The sequence below is a fragment of the Propithecus coquereli genome, unplaced genomic scaffold (assembly GCF_000956105.1).
Source record: "Propithecus coquereli isolate 6110/MARCELLA unplaced genomic scaffold, Pcoq_1.0 Scaffold16, whole genome shotgun sequence".
NCBI classification, from domain to species: domain Eukaryota; kingdom Metazoa; phylum Chordata; class Mammalia; order Primates; family Indriidae; genus Propithecus; species Propithecus coquereli.
This window is the reverse complement of record NW_012140524.1, coordinates 2,656,197-2,675,380: the sequence shown is the minus strand read 5'-3', so window position 1 is coordinate 2,675,380 and position 19,184 is coordinate 2,656,197. Positions and strand designations below refer to the sequence as shown.

The following is a 19,184-nucleotide window of genomic DNA, read 5'->3' as shown; positions in this document are numbered from 1 at the left end:
TCGAACTCCTGAGCTCAAACAATCTGCCCGCCTCGGCCTCCCAGAGAGCTAGGATTACAGGCGTGAGCCACCGCGCCCGGCTGGGCCATGCTTTTTAATTGATGTTTTTAAGGCTTAACATTTTTCATTATAATTTGGTAGCACTTTTCTCCCTTGTTACTACTTTAATCTGTGAAAGGCTAGATCAGATAACAAATGTGTAAATTAATAACAGTAAACAGGTTCTGAGTAAGAGCCAAGAAGCTTCCTAAAAATAAAACACCTGAGTTTTAATGAAAGCTTCTTGGACTGGTCAGAGACATCTTTCTATTTATTTCTAGGTTCTGCACTCTAGAATGCTGATGTTAATCTTAACAAGTAAGTAAGCTCTGAATAAACAAACATAGACTGAATTTTTATATCCTGTCCCTTTCCATCTTTCGAAAATAAGACAAAAGGTCAGAAGAACAAAAAGCAGTCAACTTACAGAAAATAAAAACCACGCTATTTTTCAAATGATGGTCCCACATCAGTCACCACCAACAATTTGTTCAGGTCCAATAAAATATCCCTCGACCACCACTTTTAAATCAAAACTATTCTTCTCATAGCAACTCCAAAATGCACTAAAGAAAGTACATTTCTAAACCTAAGTTTACGTATATTAGAAGAATTTTAATAAAGAGCCTCTTCAGAGGTAAGGAGTAAAAACTTGGAAACAAAAGAGACTTGAGAAATTCCTGACTATAACTAATTTAAGACACGCTTCTTTCTCCACACATTACATGAAACTATTAATAACACTATTAAATCTATCAACACCTCAAAAGAGAAGCAGTAGAGCAAACATTCAAGTTTATTTTGTATTGCTTGGCAACATCGAAATATTAAATTCTTTTCCTATTTTTTTAAAAATTCATAGCAAGAAAGGATATCCACTAATTAGTTTGCTTGATGGTAGCAAGAATATTTTATAATTGCCCATAAGCAAAAAAATTGAAAACTGAATATTAAGAACTGAAAGAGCTATGTCTTTCCATTTAATATTAGCATAAGTTTTTGACAGCTTTATACAGGCTGATTTTTTTTTTTTTTTTTTTTTAGAGACAGGATCACACTCTGTTGCGCTGGCACAATCATAGTTCACTACTGCCTCCAACTCCTAGGCTCAAGAAAGCATCTCACCTCAGTCTCCCAAGTAGCTAAGACTACACACTACCATACCTGGCTAATTTTTCTTACATTTTTGTAGAGCGGTCTCACTATGTTGCCCAGGCTGGTCTCAAGCTCCTGACCTCAAATGACCCTCCTACTTCACCCTCCCAAAATGCTAGGATTACAAGTATGAGCCACCATGCCTGGCTCAGGCTGATTTTTTTTTAAAGCAAAGATCACATCATTCATTTTTTTTTTTTTTTCTTCTGAGACAGAGTCTCACTGTGTTGCCCGGGCTAGAGTGCCGTGGCGTCATCCTAGCTCACAGCAACCTCAAACTCCTGGGCTCAAGCAATCCTTCTGCCTCAGCCTCCCGAGTAGCTGGGACTACAGGCATGCACCACCATGACCGGCTAATTTTTTCTATATATATTTTTTAGTTGTCCGATTAATTTCTTTCTATTTTTAGTAGAGACGGGGTCTCGCTCTTGCTCAGGCTGGTTTCGAACTCCTGAGCTCAAACAATCCGCCCCCCTCGGCCTCCCAGAGAGCTAGGATTACAGGCATGAGCCACCATGCCCGGCCCACATCATTCATTTTTAAGTGTCATGCTAAAATGATAAAATACCTATCTGGATGTCACCATAAAGTTCTTGGAGCATCCTTATATATTGATATTAAATAGAACAGAAAATTTATAAATGACACTTAAATTTAGGATAGTTATAATGTAGAATTTTACACAATGTATTTCAGACTCTATGGTAAAAATGGCTGCTCTAAGATAGAAAATTGTCCTAATAAGTTAGAAAGTGATCAGTCACCAAGATAAATAGTGTCTGGTGGCTAACAGATTTGAAATGCACATATAAATTATGAAGAAAAAATGTCTTTAAATGCTATCTACATTTTATATCAAAATTCCATGAAGTTGTACAGAGTTGGTGAGTATATGAGGAACCTAGCATTCTAATGCACTGTCTATAGAAAAAGTAAGCAAAAATAATTTAGTAGTAAGATTAAAAATTCTAAATGTTGACATCATTAGTATCCATTAACTAGAAGTTACATTCTTAAAATATAATCTATAAGAACATTCCCACAAGTACTCAGAGATACATGTCCAAAGACACTCATTTAGCATTGCCTCTATCAACAACAATGAAAAGACAGTAAAAGAAATGTCCATCAATATCAGATTGTTTAAATCAACTGTGATAGTTCCATACAAAATTAAAATTAAAACAGCAAAATGTTGTTTTGGAACAGCCCCATTCTATGAAACAAAGATTAAGCAACTGAGAATTATGGTTTCAAAAAATTGATAAAGATGTCTTATAAACCTTATTAAAGTAAAAAGTAATTCCAAGATAAATGTTTTTTCCATAGGTTTTTATTTTAGCCACAAAAGGATCTTCTAGGAAATCATATATATTATTATAAATTTTTTCCCAAAGCTTCATAATTTCCTTTTTTTATTCTATGTTATAATGAAATCAAATACTTTTTACCAGCATGTAGATTATGATCCCATTTCTGTAAAACTGTTCATCTATCCTTCTACCTTAACACATGCAAAGACTAATGTTCATCTAATATTAATGATGTCTATTTCTGAGTGATGAATGTTGGGTGATTTTACTTTCTTCTTTGTATTCTCCTATATTGCCCAAATTTCTTATAATAAGTATATGTCAGTTATATAGCAAGTCTTTTTAAATATATTCATTTTTTAAATCAGCTGTCATTTTACCCCCATCAGCTTGTAATTGTTATCTTTTCAGGACTCATGACATTCCAAGGCTTTCCCAATTTTTAACCTTCTGGGCTCTGATGACCCGTCCATTTAAAAACCAAACAAATAGAACAGCAATGCATCACATCATGGAACTACAGTAATACCCCATACACTTAAAAGTAAATTTCACATTTAAAACAAAGTCCTGCTCCCCAATCACCTGGTTAGAACATCTATGCAACACATTAGCTCCACAATCTGACACACAAATGGAGCTCAAATTCAGATATATAAATTCATGGTGTTAATCTACAAGCCTAGAGGCTAGGCTACCAGATATCATAAAAAGATTGGGAGATTAAACTATTAAAATCAAGAAAGCTAAGAGGAAAAATGGCAAAGTTAAAGAGGCAAGGAACTGGTGGGTGGAAGGGAAAGAAAAAGCTAGAGAACATCTGAGAGCTCAGTATCTACCTCCAAGTTTCCACGGAAAAAGAGAGTGAGTTTTTTAGCCATTAGAAACACTTCATGTCTGCTTCCTAATTTTTTAAGAAATTACAAATATTTACAACCAAAATAAAACTATATCATTCTACTTTCACCTGTAGGTAAATTTATAAAGAATAAAAAACCAACTCACCTGCCTGACGCACTGGGAATTCCACATGCTCTGAGACTATAATCCGAAGTAAACTGGGGGCAAAATTGATAATCTTGTAGGACTGAAATTACAAAGCAATGTTTTATAAAATAGGGCAATATAAGTGAATAGCTGTTAGCACTGCTACTGAATATGTTACTGTCCAAATAAAAGAAAAACTTTTAACGAGAAACTCTCCAAGGCAAAATGAAGATTACTAAAATAAACAAAATGCTTAGAATAAATTGGTGAATAAAAGAATATGAACATTTTTATGATTTTTTGACATATATTGTCAAAATGCTCTCCAGAAAGGGTATGTCAATTTACACCCCAAACAGTAGTATATGAGGGTGTCCATCTAGCCAACACACTTCCTATCACTCCTCTGAAACATTAAAACCTTATGTTTTAAATTACATTTAAATTATTTAAAACTTAATTACATCAATTTATTTAAAGCTTTATGATTTTTTTTTTTTTTGAGACAGAGTCTCACTGTGTTGCCTGGGATAGAGTGCCGTGGCGTGAGCCTAGCTCACAGCAACCTCAAACTCCTGGGCTCAAGCAATCCTCCTGCCTCAGCCTCTCGAGTAGCTGGGACTACAGGCATGCGCCACCATGCCCGGCTAATTTTTTCTATATATTTTTAGTTGTTCAATTAATTTCTTTCTAACTTTAGTAGAGACGGGGTCTCGCTCTTGCTCAGGCTGGTTTCGAACTCCTGAGCTCAAACAATCCACCTGCCTCAACCTCCCAGAGAGCTAGGATTACAGGCGTGAGCCACCGCGCCCGGCCAAGCTTTATGTTTTAAATTATATTTCCTCCATTACTAAGGAGGTTGGATTTTTTTTTCCTGTTCACTGGCTATTTTTGCTACAAATTCATTACTCCCTTTATCCTTTTGTAAATGAAGTACTTGTCTTATTCTTAATAAACTCTAAGAACTATTTATGAATTTCAAACCTCACCCTTTTATTTGACCAATACATGGCAAGTATTTCTTCCCAGATTATTTGTGCTTCAATTTTGTTTATGGTATTTTTGACAAACAGAAAACAGGAAAATATGGTCTACAGAAAATCGGAGGTCTAACAGAGCAAAACAGACAAGGTAATGTTACACAGTTGAGCTTGGGCTATGGGGAGAGCCAGTCCAGACTGGAACAGTGTGATTCGCCAGACAGTATTGAGAGCTGTCATCACCAGCTGCCCTCTCCTGCAGTACCATATTTTAAACTTAACAATACCTAAGGGATCCTATGCTGATGAAGTTCCTGCTCTGCCCTGTTGCCTGGGTCATTTCACCCCATAGGCATGTTCTACTTTGATCTGCTCCTGAGTTTGGCCATGGTGACCTTAGAAGCAAAAATATACAGAGCAGCCCATTCCTTCTGACCATGTTCTATCCAGATGTCTAGTACCTGGGCTATGTTACAGCCCCACCACATTCTCAGAGCCCACACATAGCCCTGTCCACTGACATTCCCAGACAGGATTCATAAATTCCAGTGAGGCCAAGCCAGACAATGACCCAGAGAGTCTGTCAACATACCTTCTCCTGGGAGCCTGGTTCTATGGTGGCATCCCTTTCAATACACAGCTAGGTTTGTGCATATCACTCAATTTTTTAATTAATCACTTTTCCCATTCATTTATTTATAATAGCATTTATTAAGGCAAATGTTTGATTTAAAAATTAATTTGGAGAAAACTGGCACCTTTATAAAGTATTGATCCTTTCCATCCAAGAACATTATGCTTTCCAAATCTTTCCATATCCTTCAATGAAATTTTGAATTATCTTATAATTATTTTTCCTTTCATTCTGTGTAGTCTTCAGAATCTCAAGTCTGCGGTATGTAACGTAAATTCTTTTTTATCCATAAGTGAAACCACCAGAATTTTAAAGTAGTTTTTAAGAAAACAGATTTAACAGCAGTTTACAGGAGGCAAAATTAATACAGACTTAGCCCAATCTTCTTCACCTTGTACATATACATTATAACTCATGTTTGTAACCTTTTAGATACTGAAAGATCTTATAGTGAATCAAAGATTAAAACATCCATGTAGCTTGTTCTAATCATAAAAACTGACTTCAATTACTTTTTAACAAATCTTAGTACATATAAATACAAAATAACACCTTTATCCTTAGGTTAATCCTACTTATTTGAAAGCACTGTTCTTACTGGGGAGACTTCTATTTCACAAATATTTAACCTAATTTCTTTGTCTCTCTTTGAGCTTCAAGTTTCTAACACAAGACTCATTTCTCAATGATTTCTTGAGAATATTTATATCTGTGAAATTTTCTACAAATAAGGAATTTGCTTCCTGCTAAATTCTGTATTTTTTGAGAACTCATATAAAGCAAAGACCTGATGTTCTCCCACTTTCAACTCACTGCTTTAACTACATTAATCTCCCTAGTCCTCCCGCCCGCTAAATGACGGGCTTTTCTGAACTGCTATTCCCTCTGTTCCTCTTTCTGTTGTTCTTCACCTGGCTCACTCCTTCACAACATCCAGGTGTCTGGCTCAATGTCATTCATTAGAGAATGACTCCTCTATGTATATATCCGAACACTATTTCTTGGGTTTTATTCTCTATAGCACTTATGACCTGAAATTACATTACTTATTTGTATTCCCCTCTAGCATGGGAGCAATAATAAATTATATTATGTACTTGTCTGTATCTCCAGCTCCATGAAAGCAAAGGCTTATACCAATGCCTGCAAAATAACTCAATAAATATCTGTTATTGATATTTAAACAAACTCTCTTGAAGAGTAATAAAAAATGGTATGTACAGATGCATGGAAAGCAGGCATTCTAAAGCTTGGCAAGGAAAGTAAATACCTTTATTTCCCTATTGAAGCCATGTGGAGAATGATTTATTAAAATAAGACATCTTTCTAGATGAGTTACTGAAGCAAGATACCTACCCATTCCTACTCCCCTATGCTGCTACTATAGGGACTTTCGGTCTACAGACAATGAGGAAGGTGTATAGGCTTCATTCTTAATATCCTGAGATAAAATTGAAAATATTTTCCCATAAAAAAACAATATCACAAATAGCAGTCAAGGAACCAGTCACATTGGTAACACAAAAATGTTGGCCTGAGAAAAATACAGCTCCAAATAAGGATTTATCCTTTGGAACTCACGCTGTCGTGCTGAAGCTGCCTACTCTTCCAAACAGCAACTGACAGATCAATCAGTACACTGCAGAAGCTGCCCCCATTTTCTGTGCAGAGCATATTTGCTAAGGGGTGGGGGAGCTAGACTAAAATAAATGAGCTGGACCATCCGTAATCACTTATGGTAGATTACCCACCCGTTTAGTCAACAAAGTAGGATGTCACAGTGGTGGAAAAGGACAAGCATACAAAACCCAATATTATATAACCATGTAATACTATAAGGTTATGTGACATTATATTTTGGTCTTCTACTTACAGCCTGTTCAAAAAAACTTCGTAAGAACATACTACAATCCAGAGCATTATATAAAATATAAATGCTAAAGAAGTGGTATAGCAATTAAGCTTTTAGAAGTTGCAGGGGAAATCATAGTCTATTGATGAGTTGGGTAGATATGGGACAAGGCAGAGTGATGGAATGGATTGGATTGAAATATCATGAAAAAAAAAATAGGATTGGGTCTTAAAGGTCTCCTAGTTTTATGAGCTTTCCCACCTATTTTTTCTACTTTTATAACATCAACTGCACTTAAATACTCATGACTCGGAAAGAAACGAAGGTTAGACTAAGGGCAGGAAAGTGCAACACGATATCAAAGATATGCTCCCTATCAACACTATCAAAGGAACATCTGGCCTCACTGTCAGGGGAATGGGGTCACAAACAGGCCAACTCCCCTGTTCATACTAGTAGATTGCAAGCTCAGCTCTTGTTTTGTTCTTCCTAACTAACCCCTGGATTACTACTCTTCCAGCCAATCAATATACAGTACTTCTATTCTGCAAAGCCTGGAACAGGTACTGACTTTAACCTCCCCCTATTCTGAATGGCAGTCCTTTTCTTTTTGAAAGACCAATACATTCTCTTTGGGCTTTAGTTCAACTCAACCTCCTCTCCACAGTCAATGTTTTCACTCTCCCTTTTATCTCTGAGGATCCTGAGTTCACACCTACTCCAAACTCCACCCAGATTTTCCAATTAAAATAATCCCTTTCAAAGATTCACAATAATCAGATTCAAACTTCTTAGAAAAAAGAAAAAGATTCACAACACCTACCTGCTTTTTAAAGCCAATTCCAGCAGAAACATCTACTTATAACAGTCACACTTTAGGAGGCACAGAATCACCTGGGGAGCTAGTTAAAACACAATTGGGCCCCACCTCCACAATTTCTGATTGTTTAAGTGTGGGGTGAAGCCCCATAATTTGCATTTCCAACAAGTTCTCAGGTGAAGTTGCAACTGCAGGTCCCCAGCGACACTTTGAGAGCCACTGATTTAGGAATATTCCTTTACATTTAACAGATTTAACCTCAAACAGCTGTCACTCCATCCTAGGGGTAGATCTTAATTCCTGCTTCTTAGTGAGAGGTCTATAATTCATTCGTACAGGTGAAGAGGAAGAAGTAAGCTACAGTCTGGGATCATTAAAATTTTGAAATGTTGGGGGCAACGTTGGAAAGAGGTCAAGGCTGGTTAGGAAGACTACATGATGGAGGAAAAAAGAAACTCTTACACATTGAAGCATTTATAAGAAATGTCTTCAAACATATTACTTTGATGTGTCTTTGATATGGCAGTACCAACATAAAAACTGCCTATTCTTCCCTGAGCACTCTCCCGACAGCAGTGCCCAGTGCTGCAACAAAACTCTGCCAATCAGTGTCAAAATAGTCCTGTCAACCCCACAGAAGCAGGTGATGAGCAGCGTTTCCCACAGCAACACCTAAAAGGGGCTGAGTTTGGAGAAAAGCTGAACTCCGATATGAATTGGAAGTGAATTTTCCCACCTGCGACCCCAAGTCAGCGCACTTAAGAAAAAGAAATCACACCCTGAAAATACTAGCAAAGGTTGCAAAAGCTTCTTTTTGCGGACCACTGTGGGCTGAACAAACTGCACCGGGGAAGGAAGACGACACGAAAAGATGCATAGCTGGCCAACAGGTGCGCGAGCTGTTTAGCAAAGATCCTAGGAGTGCTGCTCAACTGGACCGGGGAGCGGAGGGCGGGACGGGCCGAGAGAGGCGTCAGGGTCCCAACCCTGGTGGGGTGGAGATGAGGGGCGCCGAGCAGGGAGAGCCCGGCGAGCCGGCTGGGGGCGCCGCTCCAACGGAAGGGGGGCGCCGCAGGCCCGCTCCTCACCTGGTTGAGCTCGTTCTCCGCTGCAATCCGCAGCTTCGGGTCAATGGTGCCCTTCAACGCCTGGATGATCCGGTTGAGGTCCATCTCCCCGGGTGGGGGCTCCGCGGCCCCCGGATCAGCAGGCCAGAATGCAGCTTTAGTTTTCTTTTGAACCTCTCAGCCTCTTCCTCTGCGACCCCTGGACTACCTGACTCCCCACTCCCCGCCCTCGTTGCCACCTGCAGCCACTTGCTGCGCCACTCTGACTCCGCGCCCCCTGTCCTCCCTTTCCCCCCCCCAACAACTCGCTCTCCATTCACCCTTTTACGACAGCCGGTGGGAGGCGGGAGAAGCAAGAAGAGGAAGAGGAGCGTCCTTTACGGCGGCCTCTTCCCCTAGGCGTAATGCTACGACCGGTTCCCGTGGGCGGGCGCCATGCTGCTGTACGGAAAGCCGTCTCGGCTTCTTCCCCGGAGGGAAGCTGAGCCCCCAAGCTCCGGCAGGCGGTCGCCATACTGCCGTACGGAAAACAGCCTCCCGCCTCTTCCCGGGTGGAGAAACTTGAGCTGGCCCCGAGTCTCCTTACAGCTGCTTCCAAATTAAGCATATGTGGATGGAGTGACGCTTTTTGTTAGTCCGAGAACCCTTTGGGCATCACAACTGGGTCTGTTCCAAGACAGATTTGTTGGGAACTTCAGACCACGTACCCTACGGGACAGGGTCCCGTCAGTATATGAAGCCCATCATACTTTAGTTCATTCATTCACTTTCACTGAACATTTAACATATATTTTTGAACCAGAGTACTAGGATTTTTAGGTACCACATTATAACAAGATGAATTCGATACAGATTAATATGAAGGAACTCACAATCTGATAAAAGTGACATTTGTAATATAAACAGAAAAATATATACAAAGTGTGGAAACAGAGGCCAGAGAAACTAACTATATGCCTGAGAATTTTCTGACAATTTTTCATACCTTCTCAGAAAAGTAGTGAAAGGCAAGGAGTAAAGTTATGCTGTTTCCATTCACTGTGGCCATATCTGGCTTCACAATTTCAATGGCATAAAAATATTAAGGAGCTAGTTTTTGCTGAGGTTAACTCAAAAAAAGAGAGTGCTGATTATATTTAGTGAAGAACATGACTGCGGGCAAAATACAACTGAGGGGATATGATCTTTTCGGAAGTATATAATCAAGATAGATTGATTCAATTAATTGGGTTCGATCAAGAGGCTAGAAAATAGGTGGCAGAAAACTTAGTGCCTGAAAGCTTCCCCTTCGGCTGGTGCAAAAATCCCTAGCAATAAACTTAACGTGCCTCTGATTGCTTCCAGTATTGCCCTTCTTTAATCCATTATCCACACTGTCATCAGAGTAATGTTTCTGAAAGATTAATATTGTCATTTCTCTTCCTTGATGATTTCCCATCAATTTCAAGTTAAAATACAAACTCCTAAGTGCCCTGGAGTCTTATGAAGCATAATGCCTTTCATCTCCACACTATTTCACTAACCCACTCTCTTGGACCTCATGATTATCTAAAACTCCTGTACCTCTAAAATCTTAACTCCAGCACTGTCTTTTATAGTTAGAACCTGTTCTTCTATTGCTCTCTCCCTCAATAATTCTATACCTGTTCTCCAACTCAATCACTACTTCAGGTCTCCTTACTCTATACATTCCTAACTACACGTCCTTTTCTGCTATGAAATCCCCAATTCAATTTCAAGACTACCCTTGACCCACTATGCAAACTGACACCACTACAAGTATGTGTTCTCTCAGACTTAACAACCCTATTCCTTGTCTTTAATCAGCACCATCTTCCGTTCCCTCAGTGGCTGGTCCAACCCTCAGGATTCCTCAAGTTCCCTACCCATTCTCAAGCCCTGAAAAGATGACCAGGCCAGCCGCGGTGGCTCACGCCTATAATCCTAGCACTCTGGGAGGCCGAGGCGGGTGGATCGTTCTGAGCTCAGGAGTTCGAGACCAGCCTGAGCAAGAGCGAGACCCCGTCTCTACTAAAAATAGAAAGAAATTATCTGGACAACTAAAAAAATATGTATATAGGAAAAAATTAGCCGGGCATAGTGGCGCATGCCTTTAGTCCCAGCTACCTCGGGAGGCTGAGGCAGGAGGATCGCTTGAGCCCAGGAGTTTGAGGTTGCTGTGAGCTAGGCTGACGCCACGCACTCACTCTAGCCAGGGCAACAGTGTGAGACTCTGTCTCAAAAAAAAAAAAGATGAGCAGTGCCATCAGGCTTAACTCACCCAACAACAAATTAATCTCTGCTTACCCCTCTTCACCCCCTTCTCTCCAGTATGAACCCAATACTCTCTGATCTCCTCCGGGACCCTGTTCCATAAATCTCTCATCTCCTTAATACCTTTCATTAAGATAAATTTGAAGTATTATGTGCTCATTGTTGAAAATTTATAAGATTTTTTTCCCTATATTTTCAGCCTCTCTCCCTCCACTGAATCAACCTTGGACTAAAAACATTTCCTCCAGCTAAAAAACAACCTTTCTTCAGTAATGCTAATTATTGCTCATTCTTTTCACTTTTCATTCCAAAGAATGGTCTTCATTCATTGCTTCTATCAGATACCCCCAGACATCTGCCCTCATCTCCCACTGACACTGCCAAGCAAAGATCATGTCAAGCAACTGACCCCCTTAGAAAGCAAATGCAAAAGACATTTTTAATTCTTATATTAAATTGTCTCTCTCTGGTATCTGACATCATATTATATTCTTTTTAAATTATCTCTTTTCTTGTTTTCTCTTACAGAATATATTCCTAACCCTTTGATTATGCAATTAATCATACAACTCTTACACACTGGTGCCTCTCAGGACTCTGTCTTCAGCCCCCTTTCTCTCCTACCAATTCTTCTTGTGTCATTTCATCACTTAACTTTAACCATCAACTCCACAAAGAAAACTTACAAAACTAGTTCTAACCCAGATCTTTCCTTAAACTAAATGTATCCAAATGCCTACTACATTTCTACCACTATGTAGAAATCACTTAAGGCACACGTCTAAAACTGAACTCTGGTAGTTCTGAAGAAGATGGTTTGGAGAAAGAAGAGACCTCATGCAGTTATTCCAACAACATAAAAGGAGAGATCAAAGATAGTGACACCACCAAATGCTGGCGAGGATGCAGAGAAACTGAATCACTCATACACTGGTGGTAGGAATGTAAAATCGTATAGCCGTTCTGAAAAACAATTTGGCAGTTTATTTTAAAAAACTAAATATGCAACTACCATATGAACCAGTAGTTGAATTCCTGAGCATTTATCCCAGAGAAATGAATAGTGCTCATACAAAAACTTGTGTTTACAGCACCTTTATTATAACCAAAAACTGGGAAGAATCCAGATGTCCTTCAGTGGGTGAATGATTAAACTGTGGTACATCTATACCATGGAATACTACTGAGCAACGAAAAGGAACAATATATACAACAACCTGGATGAATCTTCAGAGAATTATGCTGAATGAAAAAAAGCCAATCCCAATAGGTCGCATATTGTCTGATTCCATTTATATAGAATTCTTAAAATTAAAAAATTATAGAAAGATCAGTAGATCAGTGGTTGCTAAGGGTTAATGTGGAAGTTGGGGCAAGAGGGAAGTGAATGTGACTATGGAGAAATGGCAACATGAGGGATTCTTGTGGTGATGGAAATGTTCTTGACTGTATCAATGTCCATATCCTGGTTGTGATGTTGTACTATAGTTTTGCAAGATGGTTACCACTGAAGGAAACTTGACAAAGGGTACATGGAATTTATCTGTATTATTTCTTATAACTGCATAGGAATCTACAATCATCTCAAAATTTTTAACTAAAATTTTTAAAAAGCTGACGTTCCCATAAAAATTGTGTGTGCTTTGGACAGACTCAATAAATATGAGTCACTAAAAAACAATACTGTCAAATTAGGGGTGGCCAAGACAACAGGAAAAGATCAGAAAAAACCATAAGCTCTCAGATTTCTTTGCGTTTTAAAATGGTTTGCCCTAAACTATAATTCATGTTTAACTTATATATGGCTCATTATGAGTCCTCTTTTATTACTTTGCATAACGAGAAGATTTCTGTATTTGATGCCCTCAGCTTGTTTCGGGTAGAATTTGAACCAGCTATATTGTCTTGTATTATTAGGGTTTGCATAATAATGCCTCACCTGTGTGCCTGTTTTCCTCGTCCGCTTCCAAGAGCTGTTGTGAGGACTAGATAACCACACTACCCATGGGACATACTCAATAAATATTATCATCATAGTCTGTTTAAGAGAGAACTTATTCAACCTTTGATGAATGAGACATAGTCTCACACTATTCCTGGCACATAATTAGCAACCCGTAAGTACTGGCTGAATGAGTAAAGGAATGCCTGTGAGAGAGAAGGAGTCTGAAACAGTATATCCACACACAGTAGGAAAGAAGGTATTAAAGATGAGACATTTCACAGGTAGAATCAACAGGAATTTGTGAAAGGTTAGATATATAAAGTATTATAACTAAGGGAAGTCAAAAATGATTTTAAAGTTTCAAGCTCTGATGACCTACAGAAGTCATTAACCAGGGAAAACAGATTTTGGAGGAAAGATGAGTATGCTTTTGGACATGTTGAAATGGACGTGCTTATAGTTCATACAGCTAGAGATTCTCAGTGAACAATTTGGAAATCCACATCTGGCACTCAACAAAAAATCTGGGTGAGAAGGCAGGAAGCTATGGCAGGGGCAAGAGGAAGGAATAAAGGTATGGAGTTAAAGAACTGTGAGTCACCTATATATATAAATAGGGTAGACGACACCATAGAAGCAAATGGCATTAGCCTAGAAATACAGCATAGAGTAAGAATAACTGGCATTACACCTCAAATTACAGAAAGTAATTCTTACTCCAAGCATTGACACTGTGGCCTTTTTTGAGATTAAACATTTTAGTCATCTCAATGGAACATTGCACAGCTGTCCTCCCCATCTCTTGGCAGCAGCTTATCTGCTGGTCTATGTTTGTAGGCTTGAATCTAGTCCATATGGTAAAGAGAAAATGGGAGTTAAAAACCAAAGCATAAAAATTCCTATCTGTAAGTTTAATAATGCATCTTTAAAAAAAAAATGTTTAGGCCTTGTTCTGTGTAAGATAAAACCATCTTTTAAAACCAAGTTAAGTAATCTCTAATGAATAGTGTAAAGTTTGTGACTAAATGCCTCTTCTCCAAGTTTCTACTCTGGCAGAGCTCTACATCATAGCACCTGAAATACAGTCATCGCTCAGTGTATGTGGAGAACTGGTTCCAGGAGCCCCGTATATGCCGAATCCATGTATACTCAAGTCCCTGTGTGGAAGTCAGCTCTGTGCAACTTTGTTAGTTCTCCCTATACTCAGGTTTCACAACCCACAAATACAATATTTTCGATCAGCATTTTGTTGAAAGAAATCCAAGTACAAGCGGACCTGTGCAGTTCAAACTCATGTTGCTCGAAAATCAACTGTATATTTAAGAGTATATACATAAACTTGTAAATATGTATTGTTACTACAAGTCAACGGTAATCTTCTTTAAAATGGCATATATAACCAGAAGCCTGGAGTAGACTTTCTTAAAAGAATGTGAGAGACCACCCACTTAAAAAAAGGAAAGTTTTTTAAAAACAAAACCCCAGTAATACATAAGCTAAAGTATTAGGTTAGAGCAGTAGTACAGTTTCTCAACAGAAGTCAGAAACTTACTTTTCCAGAGGCTACAATGGTAGTGGTGGTGGGGAAGGGCTGTAAGCTAAAGATGATAGCATTAACTGGGACAAAAGATTTACTTTCAAGTAAGTTTTTTCTTCAAAATGCTGAAGAAAATGTTCATCTCCTCAGGCATTCCACATTGAAAGAGGAGCCATCCCTTGCCTCAGCTTCAGGACCTATAAGAAGCTATGGCTTATGACAACTCCATCTGAAACTTGTACAGTTCACAGACAACTGTGCAGTTCATGAAGTGTATAGTTTGCCATAACAAAGTTGAATAGTGCACCAAAAGCATGTGTATGCAAGGCAGCAGTACTAGAGAACTGAAGCAGAAAACAGTACCACAGAAAATTCTACGCTGTATTTGTACTTGGGAAAGCTAACTCTGGCTCAGGTGCTTCTTCTAGTGGCCTTAGAAAGTCAATCTTCAAGAGTCTCCATTTTCTTATCCCCTAAAACAGTATCTATCTCACCAGGGCCATTGTGGGGATCAAATAAGATTACATGTATGACAGTACTTTGTAAAGTATGAGGTGAAATGCAAAAATTAGCGAAAGGTGGATAGTACTTAGGCTTTTGCGGTAAAACTCTTCCATGTACTATCCCACATTTAAGGATAATGAAACCCTCAAACTCTATCCAAGAAAAGACAAGGTAGGGTTGGTACTATAGCAATCTACCATCTTAAGTTTATCTTCTACTTTAAAATTTTTGGCCAGGCCCACTGGCTCACACCTGTAAGTCCTAGCACTTTAGGAGGCCAAGACAGGAAGATCACTTGAGCCTTGCAGTTTGAGACCAGCCTGGGCAACACAGTGAGACCATAATTCTACAAAAAATTTTAAAATTAGCCGGGCATGGTGGCACATGCCTGTAGTCCCTGTTATTGGGGAGGCTGAGGCAGGAGGATCACTTGAGCCTAGGAGTTCAAGGCTATAGTGAGCTATGATCGTGCCACTGCACTCCAGCCTGGGTGAGAGAGCAAGACCCTGTCTCTAAAAAAATGAAAGTAATAATGTTTAACAAAAAAGTAACATGTACGTTTCAAGTTCTACAGTAAAATTCACAATGAAAAGTCTTCCTCCCTCATACTACAACCCCCAAACCCTTTCCTTAAGGCCAGCTACCAAATTTCTTGTGTATCTCACCAGAAAAAAATTCAAGTCATTAGATACATGCTTTTTAAGATTTTTTACACAATGAGATATCATACACTCTGCTCTGTGCCTTCCATTTTGACTTAATTCCCTATTCCTGGACATCTAGGTTATTTCTCCAGTTTTTGCTATTACAATTAATGCTATACAAACTATCTTTATGCATGTATCTCAGCATAATTCCAAAACTATTTGTAGGGTAAATTCTCCTAGCAGTGAAATTTCTGGGTCAAAAGCATGTGCCTTTTTATCTTGACAGTTCTTGTCAATACTCCCTCCAAAAACACACACACTTGCCAAAGCATGTATCGTTTAAAACTTTACGTATGCTCATGGATCATTTTTTCATGTATGAACTGCTTCTTCATATCCATTGTCCTTTTTTATTGATGTCCTCTCACCACAGGTGGTCATTTGTCCTTTGACATTGATATTTTCCTCTAAACAAATGTTTTAGGGAAATAAATTCTATTTGTCCAATTTATCTACCCTAATGGCTTCTGGTTTTGTGTCCCACTTAAAACGCTCTTCCATACCCCATCGTTGCTGTTTTCCCACACAACAAAATCATGCTACCGTGAGGCCCAAAATCAGTAAGTCCCAATTCTGCATTCAAAGCTTCCAATCATCTTTTTTGGTGTCCCATTCTTAAATATGAACAGTCAACCAATTATCACAAGATTCTGAGCAAATATAACCATACAAATAACTACAACAGAAAAAGTGTAGAAAATAGACTACATAGGGAAAAAACTTAACTTTATCCTTAGAGTACTGAGAAAATAATGCAGTCATAAAATAAGAATAGAATACATATACCGTTGGCCCTCCGTACCTGCAGGTTCCACATCCACAGATTCAACCAACCACAAATCAAAAATATTCAGGGAAAAAAAGAACGGTTGCATCTACACTGAACATGTACAGACTTTTTTTCTTGTCATTATTCCCTAAACAATAGAGTATAACAACTATTTACACAGCATTTACATTGTATTAGGTATTGTAAGTAATCTAAAAGATTATGTAAGGTATACAGGAAGATGTGTGAGGGTTATATGCAAATACTACACCATTTTATAAGGGACTTGAGCGTTCACAGATTTTGGTGCCTACTGGGGTCCTGGAACCAATCCCCCACGGATACTAAGAGACAACTGTATGTAAGGAACATTCAGATAGCAGATGTACTTAGAAGTTTAAAATGTTAACAAAAATTTAAAATTCCATAAAAAGGTAGGAAAATAAAATCAAGGAAATCTAGTAAGTGAAACTAGAGAACAGATGAGAAAGCTAAAGAACTGGTCCAAAGAGTCTAGTTTTCAAATAGTAACACTTGCAAACAGAGAAGAGAAAAAAATTATGATAGAAACCAAAGAAATAATTCAAGAAGAGATATGCTCTCAAAGGATGAAATTGATATTTCTGATGTGTCTGAACATTTAAATGTCATTCATCTTTGTAGCCCCAGAGTCAGGTAAAAATCAGGCAACTTAAATATCTGAAAGACTAAATCATTAGCAAGATATGGGATCCTTGAAATAAAATGAATAAAGGAAAAATGCTTGAGAAACTTAGAATTGGTGAGCCTAAGTTCTTTCGGTATTGATAATGGATGACTTTTTTTGTTTTTTGTTTTTTTTTTTTTTTGAGAAAGGGTCTCACTGTGTGATCCAGGCTGGAGTGCAGTGGCATGATCATAGCTCAACGTCAAACTCCTGGGCTCAAGCAATCCTCCTGCCTCAGCCTCCCAAGTAGGTGGGATTACAGGTGTGTACCACCATGCCCCGCTAATTTTATTCTACTTTTAGTAGAGATGGGGTCTTGCTCTTGCTCAGGCTGACAATATGTTACAATCTGGCATTCAACATCTTGCACTGATAGTAAATGAACTGTACCTATAAGTTGTCAATAACTGCACAAAAGCTGAAAAAAAAAAGTTATTGTGGCCTAATCACACCGGGTCTATAAGAATACCGCTGAAATAGAGTAGTGAGTAGAAGACCCAAAGAGATAAACCTAAATTTTTTCATCAAAATTATTTAAGGTATTTGGTAGGTGAGAAGTGTAGAATTCATATGGGAAAACTTTCTATATCTTAATTATTTTACCTTATGAATACATAAAATATCCTAGTTATCACCAGGATTACAATAGAATGTCATTAAAGCTAAAGAGTTTAACTTTGCAAACAAGAAAGATTAAAAGTATAAAAACAGAGTATGTGATGTCAAAGGATTGTAAAAATACAGCCATTATGGAGTTGAAGTTTTAAAAAAAAAAGGACTGGTTGGCAGATAATTGGTACAGGGGACAAGTGAGAAAAGCTTTCAAAAAAACGTCCTGCTTTAAATACCTGCATTTACTCAAATCATTTTAGAGGAGGTAAGAGTCAGTGGCTCACAATTCTTGGATGTGGGGATGAGACATTTAACAAAATAAAAGATTTAAAGTGAAAAAGAAGAACTTGGGGGAAGAATATAGTAAATAGGATACTTACTTTACCTCCCCCATCTCTGCCTTCAGTAACACAAGTATTTATATATTCATGTATCGACAAAGAATAGTAATTATATGGAATGCCATTCCACTTCAGTGATACCTACAATAAGATCTTCACAACAAAAGTTCTTTCAACGAAGTCTATAAATGGGCTTTAGATAGGTATCTAATGGATCCCCACTCCATCTCTTGCAAATGTGTATAAATTCTGCGTATATATCTATAAAGGTATCTGAGCTTTTACTAAAAGCTTCCAGAACTATCGTCAAAAAGGTAAACTGCTTCATCTTGTCCATTTATTCTTAATACAGAATTCCTATTTCATTATCTTTATACTTAGCAAAATAGCATTTCATTTTAAATATTCTCCTACAAATGTCTATTCTCATGAGGGACCCCAGTTAATGAAAGTCTTGTTGTTGGACACTTACCTTAAAAAAATAAGTTGCTCACAGTATTTTAAACGAACATTGACAGAGAGAAAGACTAAGCTAAAGACTTTAATGCAGTAGGAAACACAATGGCTAGAAAAAGGTCTTGTTGAACTTGACCACTAACTATTCTTAAACATTAAATTTTCTCCTCATTTAATATTACCACTTTCTTATACACATTTTTAGTTTGTGTTATGGACATAAAAGCCCTGAATTAATTTATTTAACTGGAATACGAATATCCCTGTCCCACAAAGTACCTACCATGAACTGAAAGAGTTCTGTTAAACAGTGAATGACATTATATCCTGCATCTTGAGAACGCTACACTAGCATTTACCACCACAGACAGTTCTCTATCTTGAGAAAACTATACTGGCATTTAACACCACAGAGAGTTAAACGTGGCTTCAGGGTTTAACTGCTGAACCCACACCCAGTTCAAAAATATTAACTATAAGGCCAGG

General features: G+C 38.2%; 1 protein-coding gene across 1 annotated transcript in view; it reads right to left on the bottom strand.

Annotated features, from left to right (window-relative positions):
- IPO8 (importin 8) overlaps positions 1–9,185 on the bottom strand; it is a 71,494-nt gene extending 62,309 nt beyond the window's left edge. The window contains exons 1-2 of the mRNA XM_012641020.1: positions 8,869–9,185; positions 3,513–3,594 (exon numbers count right to left, since the gene is read on the bottom strand). Coding sequence (XP_012496474.1) covers positions 3,513–3,594; positions 8,869–8,952 — 166 coding nt within the window. The 5' untranslated portion in view covers positions 8,953–9,185. The remainder of the gene's footprint in view (positions 1–3,512; positions 3,595–8,868) is intronic.
- Between the last annotated feature and the right edge of the window lie 9,999 nt (positions 9,186–19,184).